Raw genomic sequence first — 9,760 nt, forward strand, 5'->3', positions numbered from 1 at the left:
CAACTCAGTGGAGCTGTAGTTTTCTCAAAAATAGATCTCAGGAGTGGATATCATCAGATCAGGATCCGTCCCGGAGATGAATGGAAAACAACCTTCAAGACTAGAGATGGTTTGTTCGAGTGGTTAGTCATGCCCTTTGGGCTAACCAACGCACTCAACACCTTCATGAGGCTGATGAACCAGGTATTGTGCCCCTTCATTGGTAAATTTGTGGTAGTCTATTTTGATGATATTTTGATATACAACAAATCTATCACTGAGCATGTGGGACATATTAAGGATGTCCTGAAAACATTGAGGGAAAATAAATTATATGCTAATTTGAAGAAATGCATCTTTATGAATGATAATTTATTATTCTTGGGATTTATTATAAGCAAGGATGGTGTGAAAGTAGATGGGGAAAAAGTGAAAGCCATTAGGGAGTGGCTGAGTCCATCCACTGTCACAGATGTCAGGCGATTTCATGGGTTGACAACCTTCTATAGGCGCTTTATTAAGAATTTTAGTAGTATCATGGCTCCCATTACTGAATACTTGAAAAATGGTAAATTTCAATGGGGAGAATAACAAGAGCAAAGTTTTGCTCTCATAAAAGAAAAATTATGTACTGTTTCTGTTCTTGCCTTGTTAGACTTTAATAAATTATTTGAAATTGAATGTGATGCTAGTAGAGTTGGCATAGGGGCTGTATTACTGGGAAAAGTGGTTAGAGCCTTGAAGACATGGTAACACTATTTAATTGTAAAAGAATTTGTTCTCTATACTGACCACCAGGTCCTAAAATATCTTAGTGGGCAAAAGCAATTAAGAAGTGATTTACATGCCAGATGGTCTACTTTCCTAGACAAGTTCCCATATAAAATTGTGTATAAGATAGGACAGCAAAATAAAGTGGCTGATGCAGATAGTAGGCGTGTAGCTCTCATCAAGACCCTTAGTGTTGAGATTGTGGGTTTTGAGTGCCTAAAAGACTTATATGCCCAAGATGAAGACTTCCAACAGGTATGAGAGAAATGTGTGAATAAGCAGCCAACAGAAGACTTCTTTATTTATGATGGGTTCCTTATGAAAGGGGAACAACTGTGTATCCCTTGCACTTCCCTCCGCGAAAAGATCATCAGGGATTTGCATGGGGGTGGATTAGCAGGACACTTGGGATGGGACAAAATAATAGAAGCAGTTAAAGGGCGATATTACTGGCCGAAATTAAGAAGGGACGTGTCTACCATTGTAAACAAGTGCTATGTTTGTCAGACAACTAAGGGACAAACCCATAACACAGGTCTCTACATGCCCCTACCCATTCCTACTACTATATGGGAAGACTTGTCCATGGATTTTGTGCTAGGATTGCCAAAGACCCAGAGGAACATGGACTCCGTCTTCGTGGTGGTTGACAGATTCTCAAAAATGGCTCACTTTCTCCCATGCAAGAAAATAGCAGATGCATCCGCAACAACCAAATTGTTTTTCAGGGAGATTGTTCGCCTGCATGGGGTACGCAAGACCATCACATCAGATCGTGACACACGGTTCCTCAGTCACTTTTGGATGACCCTGTGGAGAATGTTTGATTCATCACTTAATTTCAGCAGTACAACCCATCCGCAGACAGATGGACAGACAAAAGTGGTAAATCGGACCTTAGGGAATTTAATTCGCAGCATATGTCGGGAGAGGCCAAAACAGTGGGACTTCGCCATAGCCCAGGCCGAGTTCGCCTATAACAATGCAGTGCACAGTTCTATAGGCAGATCCCCATTCTCCATTGTGTACATGAAGGTCCCTAACCATGCACTGGATTTAGTGAAACTACCCAGAGTACCCAGTGCCAGTATCTCAGCAGAACAGATGGCAAAATAGATCCAGTCCGTCCAAGAGGCCGTGAACTAGAAGCTAGAGCAAACCAACGCCAAGTACAAGATGGCCGCAGACAAGCACCGCCGGCCTCAAGTGTTTGATGTAGGTGATGAGGTTATGGTCTACTTAAGGAAGGAAAGAATTCCCGTAGGTACTTATAACAAGCTGAAGCCTCGGAAGTATGGTCAATACAAGATCGTGAAGAAGATCAATGACAATGCCTATATAGTGGACCTACCAGATCATATGGGTATATCCAAGACCTTCAACGTTGCTGACCTTCACCGGTACCTGCCAAAAATATCACTTGCCTATCCTAGTCACGACTTGAGGTCGAGTTCTCTCCAAGTGGGGAAGAATGATGGAGGCCCATACCAAGAAAGCCCACCTCATCCTAAGGGGTGGCAACTCTAGGATAAGGATAAGGCAAGATCCAAGAAGTCAAGATAGGGAAGGAGCCAAGAATCCAAGATTATCAAGATTAGTCCAAGAAAGATAAGCAAGACTCCTCCAAAGATTAGCAAGATAAGGTAAGACTCTTCCAAGATTATCAAGAAAGACTCCAAGAAGCATCAAGATTAGCAAGATAATCCAAGATTCATGCATCTAGGGAGATCGGACGGTGGAAATCAGGCAAAGAGGAATTCGATCATATCTAGATTAGATGTTTTGATCTATCCTAGTTGTTCTTTCCCAGTTCTTTTATAATTTCCAGTTCTTTTACAATTTCAATTTCTAGATGTATTATAAATACTGCTATTTTCCAGTTAATGAATCAATGCAGACTTCTCAATTTCCAGAATTTCTTCTTGTTCTCTTCTTCCTATTTTCGCCACCTTTTCTCTTTCCTAGAGAATTCGGTGCTCTTCGCTAGAAACTAGCAAATGCCCGATGCTTGTATAACCAGTTCCGATTTTCCATTACTTCCACGCTGCATCACACATTCTGTTCTTCAATCTCAAACAAAGGAGAAGCAGCGGCCGAAGGAAGAAGAAAGAAAGCAGCAGCTAATGCTTGGGTTTTGAGTTGAATAACGACGGGGTAATTTTGGTATTGCAAAATGGACCGAAAATAATAAAGGGTAAAATGTTAAATTAACGATGTCCGTGAAGTGAAGTTATTGTTATCTTACTGAGATGGTGAGTTTTTGACGTTAAATGAGGATGAGTTTAAGAAAAATGCTAATGGGTTTTAGTTGGTGATACGCACCAACAGATTATTCAATCGCCACGTCATCCTTCCACGTATTACAAAGTAAAGACCCTACACAAGTCGTACATGGGAAAATCAATGGCGACGTCGTAATCGGATTCGGATCGACTAGTAAGGGCTTCGATCACTAATTACAACTGTTGTCTATCGAAAGAAAAGTTCTCTCTGGAACTTGCAGCCCAAGAATCCAAGTTTTGTAAAATTACAATTTTTGGCAGAAGAACGTCAAGGAAAACGATGATAGTAAGGTCAGAAGAGTCATTTACTATGCTTACAAGTTCAGGAAACCTTCGAGTTCGAGACGAGACGACAGTGAGAAGCGTGTATCTTCTCCAGAAGCTTCTTCCCTCTTCTTCTTTTCTCTTTCACACCTTTCTCTCTTCGCGCCAAAACCCTAAACCTTCATTTCTGTGATTTAATAACTGATTTTGTAAAGAAGCTTAAACCTCGTCTAGTCCAACTCTCGGAGGTTCGTTAATCCTCTTTTTCTAGTTGAGAGGATTGTTCTTCGAGTTTCCCTATTTCGCTAGAGAAATATTTCCAGAAGTTGAAGGCTTTTGCCGGATTCATTTGGTGCCTAAATTATAAACATAGGTTTTTTATTGTGAAGTTTTGGTTTTGTAGGAAAAAGCAAACGAAAACCGTAGAACATCTAAAACCTTGAACCGCCTGGAGGAACAGTATGGCGACTTCGGTTCTTCTTAGATCGTTGAAGCGTTCATCTTATCTTTCTGCTTATGGATCCGTATGTCTTCTCGACCAGGTCCTCGAATTGTTTTCATCTCACGAGTAACCATTTCTTCGTGTTGTGTGATTGCTTGGTTTTCACTTGTTAGCGAGATAGGCTATCTGATCCGTATCAGTATTGTATCCTGTTGATTGGAATTGGCTTTATTTTTTCAAATTTTAGTCAGAAGCTTCAAATTGCTTTTAGTTTTCTTGATTTTCATATAATTGGGATAAGGACATAGGGCTTTGTAAAAGTGAGTTGTTATTGATTCTTCTTTTTTCTTTTAGCAATGGATTTTATTTATTTTTAATAATGCAGTGATGATGAAGCTCCTTTTCCTTGATTGATAATAGTATCCCTTTAGGGGATTTTTTTTTTTTACTGAAGAAAGTATTGATTGCTGCTGTTGATGTTTCTGTGTCCCAAAATCACAGACTGATAAAAAATGTTTCTTTTTATTTAATGCCTACCTCTAAGATGAATAACTTTTTTTATTTTCATTACTACGCGTTATTTTTTCCCGTTATTTTTTTCTCTTACAATTACACGAATAGAAATTAAAAATGCATTAGAAGAATCAAAACGAGAAAAATTAACGTGAAGTAATGAAAATAAAAAAAGAGATTCATCTAAGAGGTAGGAGTTAAATAAAAAGAAGGTAGTATGTTGTTATTTGGCTAGCGGTGAACAAAAGTTTATGTTGCATTACTGAAGCCAATTCCTATGCACTATTGTATTAAACCATCCAGTTCCATTGGATATAAATAGTAACTGAACATTTGGTCATTAGCATTATTGAACGAATTTTAGTCAACCAAGTGAAGATAACATTAGGTGACAAGATTTAGACTATTCTCGTTTTTATCAATTGAATTTCTAATACATCATTCTGAACATGAAACTTTAACTTTTCTAAAACATCGTTCGTCTTGAACCAACTGGGGAAACTTGAATAAGTTGTTCATTGACATTTTTTTCCCTCTATTTTGGTTGTCCTGTGCAGTTGACTGGCAGTGCTAAGAGCTCATGGACTAGTGCTGCATTGGGTTATAAGTGGGCAAATTTGTCCAGACCATTCAGGTATTTGCTACTGGTTTTGGTTGCGTTATTGCTTTTAATCATGGCTTCTTTGTTAACTGGGGATGATTTTTGTAATGATCCAGCTCAAGGCCTGCTGGGAATGATGTTATTGGTATCGACTTGGGTACCACCAACTCATGCGTTGCAGTTATGGAAGGAAAGGTTGAATTTCGTCCTGAAAGATTCACTTGTTAGATTTTCTATAACATCCTAAATAAGATGTTTCATTTCTTTTCATGGAGCTTTATCTGATTCTTACTTTTGTTTTGTTTTTTATTTTATTTTATTTTCATGTTCCTGATTACTGCAAATTTTCTGGTGCAGACTGCAAAAGTTATTGAAAATTCTGAAGGAGCTCGGACTACACCTTCTGTGGTTGCCTTCAACCAGAAGGGTGAGCTCCTTGTAGGAACTCCTGCCAAACGTCAGGCTGTGACAAATCCCACAAATACTCTATTTGGAACTAAACGACTTATTGGCAGAAGGTTTGATGACCCTCAGACACAGAAAGAAATGAAGATGGTTCCATACAAGATAGTTAAGGCTCCTAATGGTGATGCCTGGGTTGAGGCCAATGGACAACAGTACTCGCCAAGCCAGATCGGGGCTTTTATTCTGACTAAGATGAAAGAAACTGCAGAATCTTACCTTGGGAAGTATGTTTCCAAAGCTGTGATTACTGTCCCAGCTTATTTCAATGATGCACAAAGACAAGCAACAAAGGATGCAGGAAGAATTGCTGGTCTAGATGTACAGAGAATTATTAATGAACCAACAGCGGCTGCATTGTCATATGGCTTGAATGACAAAGAGGGTCTAATAGCTGTCTTTGATCTTGGTGGTGGAACTTTCGATGTTTCTATTCTAGAAATCTCAAATGGTGTTTTTGAGGTACTTAATTCATCTCTTTCCTTTTGTTTCTCCCAATTTAGGATTTTATCATCTCTTTTATTTCTCTAAAATCTTTCTCCTCCTTCAGGTCAAAGCAACAAATGGTGATACTTTCTTGGGTGGGGAGGACTTTGACAATGCTCTGTTAGAATTTCTGGTGAGTGAGTTCAAAAGAACAGAAGGGATTGATCTTTCAAAGGACAGGTTGGCCCTGCAGAGACTTCGAGAAGCAGCGGAGAAAGCTAAAATAGAACTTTCATCCACATCCCAGACTGAAATCAACCTGCCATTCATCACTGCTGATGCATCAGGTGCGAAGCACATGAACATCACATTGACTAGATCAAAGTTTGAGAGTTTGGTTAATCACTTGGTTGAGAGGACCAGAAACCCGTGTAAGAATTGTTTGAAGGATGCTGGCATATCCATCAAGGATGTGGATGAAGTTCTTCTGGTTGGAGGAATGACCCGTGTGCCAAAGGTACAAGAAGTAGTTGCAGAGATCTTTGGCAAGAGTCCAAGCAAAGGGGTGAATCCAGATGAGGCGGTTGCTATGGGAGCTGCAATTCAGGGTGGCATCCTTCGTGGTGATGTTAAGGAGCTGCTGCTTTTAGATGTTACTCCCCTATCCCTTGGTATTGAGACTCTTGGTGGTATCTTCACCAGGTTGATCAACCGAAATACAACCATTCCCACAAAGAAGAGCCAGGTTAGTCTGCATGTCCAAATTTTGATCACTCAAGAAATTTTAAATTAATGATTGTTTATTACATACATAGGTTTGCCTTTTGACCAGGCTAGTATGCTTAATTTAGGCAATTTAAGCATAGATTTGGTGTTGATTTAGGGTTCCCGTTTTTGGGCTTAGGTATTTATGCTACTGCTTGGCCCAGCCTGAGCCCACTGAAAATCCAGGTTGGGTTATTTGCATTTGGGCATCATGCTGGTACGAGACATAGTAGAAACTTGTATCATATGATGATGAATATTGTGGAGCACTTTCATGCTTTGTATATATTAAAATTCCAATTACATTAAGTAAATATAAGTTTGTAAAATTGACACTTCAAAAATTAGATTAGTATGAAAGGATGATATAAGCATATTAAATGGGATGTCCATACTTGTACCTATGTCCATGTCTGTATTTGCTTTTGGGCATCATAGGTATCTATCTACTCCTTTTTTGCAGACTTTCAAAAAACAGCCCGGAAACAGAATCTGGCAGGTCAGTGGTTCAACTGATTCAACCCTTAGTTAATCTTGTAAGACTCAGACTAGACTGGATGGTTGGATTGTTGGACTTGGGAACCAGAGGGAAATATGAAAATTTCAATCCTAGATTTTAGTTTTCCCAAAAACCATCATCATCCCCTTATCCCAACTATATGGGGTCAGTTACATGAATCCTGTTTCACCAATCCTTAATGCCATATATACACTGTTAAACCGTGAGTGCTTAAATCATTTCTTACTACTACCCAAATCGTCTGATCCACTATTAACCCAAGCAAACCATCTAAGCACTGGCTAGGTTTTAGTGACCCCGCTGGCTTTCAACAACCCACCTGGGCCACCACTTCATAATGTATTATAAAATTAATATTAGGGGAGTTCAACTCACAACTTCTTATTTACAAAGAATTACATATTACCATTTAAGCCACAATACAATTTGTGTTTATTTTGTTTATTTAACTAGAGAATGACCCCGTATTAAGTACAGAGCAACTACAACTACAGTAGCATTTAGTTTGAAATTTACTATTTAATTATAAAAAAATAAATTAGAAAAATTAATATGGGTCTTACATCTTTGTAATTCACAATGTATTATGACTTATTTTTGTTTGAAAATCACTATTAATTTAAGAAATTAAATGAGGTCTTATTTGTAAACAGTAACCCAATTTAATTGGTATTTGCTATTTATTTGATAAATTTATTTTTAGTTTTTTATGTGTTTTTTTTTGATAAATAGCCACGTCTGTATCGCTTCAAAGTGGATTGAATGTGTTTGAATAAACCACTTCTAAGGTAGTTATTCTATTTGGAAGTGGAATTAACCACTTTTGAGATCATTTTTTCTAAAAAATTGGAGTACCACATGTCTGAATGGAGGGATTGTTGACTGACCACATTCCTTTAATATATATATATATACACTATACACTACAAGATATGTATTGTCAGTGATTAATGGTCACTTTTCTAATCTTCATTCAAGTCTTAAAACATGGTCGCTGTTGTCACAAATAAAATAAAAAATGAATCAATTTGCAAAAAAATACAGAAAATTGGCATGTTTCTAATATTAAATATTTCATATTAAAAGCAAGTGGTGATTAATGAAAATTATTATTATCAATAATGGAAATGATTCAAAAACACAAGTAGTGAATTAGTATCTGACCTGTGACCTGCTGACTAGTCCGCTGATACAACCGGATGGGTCACCAGGGTGCTGATCAAGTTGATGCTTTTTTTGGGGGGAAGTGGACCCAAAAACATGGTTGGGTGACTCATGACTGTTCAAACAGTTTGATCGCAGTTTGAAAACGCATTGATTGCTTTGCAGAGCTATTTCTGATTACATGTTTTTTTAATATAAAATTAGATAAAAAATAATTATTACATGTAAATTATGTAAAATATAAAAAACAATTATTAAGAAATGTACATAAAAGTAATAACGGCATATATTAGTACTTATTTTTGGTCCATTCTGGTTGGGTTGGAACCACCTTGATAAACACTGCTGTGTTTAAACCAGCAGGGGAATTGTCACCCCAAGGATGGGTGGTTAGCACAGTTATGGCCTTATGAGGGAATGCTGACACTAGTGGAAAATAGAAGTATTTGAGACAGTACCATGAATAATATAGACTTGGATCAGTTTGCACCCCGTGGAATCTGGTCATCCCTACTACTGAATTCATCATCCGCAACTGACTGGTGCATTTGAATTCTCAGGTGTTCTCAACTGCAGCTGACAACCAGACTCAGGTGGGCGTACGGGTGCTGCAAGGCGAGCGTGAGATGGCAGCTGACAACAAGCTCTTGGGTGAGTTTGAGCTTGTAGGTATTCCACCTGCACCTAGGGGCATGCCCCAGATTGAAGTCACATTCGACATCGATGCCAATGGGATTGTCACTGTTTCTGCGAAGGACAAAGCCACCGGCAAAGAACAACAGATTACAATCAGATCATCTGGAGGGCTTTCTGAGGATGAGATCGAGAAAATGGTAAAGGAGGCCGAGTTACATGCTCAGAAGGACAAGGAGAGAAAAGAATTGATCGATATTAAGAATACTGCAGATACAACCATCTATAGCATAGAGAAAAGTCTTTCTGAATACAGAGAAAAGATCCCCAGTGAGGTTTCGTCAGAGATTGAATCTGCCGTGGCAGATCTTAGGAAGTCGATGGCAGGCGAAGACATCGATGAAATAAAATCCAAGCTGGATGCTGCAAACAAAGCCGTTTCAAAGATTGGTCAGCATATGGCAGGCAACTCCAGTACTTCAGGGTCTCAAGGTGGTGACCAGGCCCAGGAGGCAGAATACGAGGAAGTAAAGAAGTAGATATAGTAGGTCCCAAGGTGTCGAGAATTTTACAGGTATCTCGTATTTTTGTTGAATGCTTGTAGGGGTTTTGCTATCATGCACAAGCATTAGAACTGGCGATTACAATAACTGTTTAGAAAGGGAGCCGTTACCAGCTTCAATTTTTTTTCTTTTTTTTTTTCACACGGGATTTTTTTTTTATCAATAACCACAGAAGTTGGGAACGCACCGAACTCAGTTTCAGTCGATGCAAGGCCTGTTCGAACAGCCTTTGTCGCCTTGCATTGAGAATATCTCCCCATAAAATAAAATACATGGGTACAGACATATTCCCAGTGTATGGCTATAAAGGCTGTTCGAACGGGCCTTGCACTGACTGAAGCCGATTTTTTTAGGGGTTAGATCGATGTTTCTTCA

General features: G+C 38.7%; 1 protein-coding gene across 4 annotated transcripts; it reads left to right on the forward strand.

Moving 5' to 3' along the window:
* The first annotated feature begins 3,221 nt into the window (after positions 1-3,221).
* Positions 3,222-9,504, forward strand: LOC104595560 (heat shock 70 kDa protein, mitochondrial). Of its 4 annotated transcripts, none has more exons than XM_010256329.3 (7): positions 3,222-3,323; positions 3,700-3,838; positions 4,809-4,885; positions 4,969-5,047; positions 5,210-5,776; positions 5,865-6,485; positions 8,750-9,504. In XM_010256329.3, exons 2-7 carry the CDS (start codon positions 3,758-3,760, stop codon positions 9,359-9,361), a joined length of 2,037 nt encoding a protein of 678 aa, XP_010254631.1. In that variant the 5' UTR covers positions 3,222-3,323; positions 3,700-3,757; the 3' UTR covers positions 9,362-9,504. The 4 variants fall into 4 exon arrangements, with proteins under 4 accessions (XP_010254631.1, XP_088745174.1, XP_010254630.1 ...); XM_088889048.1 differs by having other exon boundaries at positions 3,295-3,323; positions 3,700-3,820; XM_010256328.3 differs by having other exon boundaries at positions 3,315-3,544.
* The last annotated feature ends 256 nt before the right edge of the window (positions 9,505-9,760 follow it).

This window comes from Nelumbo nucifera, chromosome 5 (assembly GCF_055504915.1).
Source record: "Nelumbo nucifera cultivar China Antique chromosome 5, China Antique-T2T, whole genome shotgun sequence".
NCBI lineage: Eukaryota > Viridiplantae > Streptophyta > Magnoliopsida > Proteales > Nelumbonaceae > Nelumbo > Nelumbo nucifera.

Excerpts from the sequence above, each read along its gene's own strand:
- LOC104595560 (XM_010256329.3), top strand. The coding sequence starts at position 3,758 with ATGGCGACTTCGGTTCTTCTTAGATCGTTGAAGCGTTCATCTTATCTT. Across the intron at positions 3,839-4,808 it reads CCGTATGTCTTCTCGACCAG|TTGACTGGCAGTGCTAAGAG; the intron begins GTCCTCGAATTG and ends TGTCCTGTGCAG. Across the intron at positions 5,777-5,864 it reads TCTCAAATGGTGTTTTTGAG|GTCAAAGCAACAAATGGTGA; the intron begins GTACTTAATTCA and ends CTCCTCCTTCAG.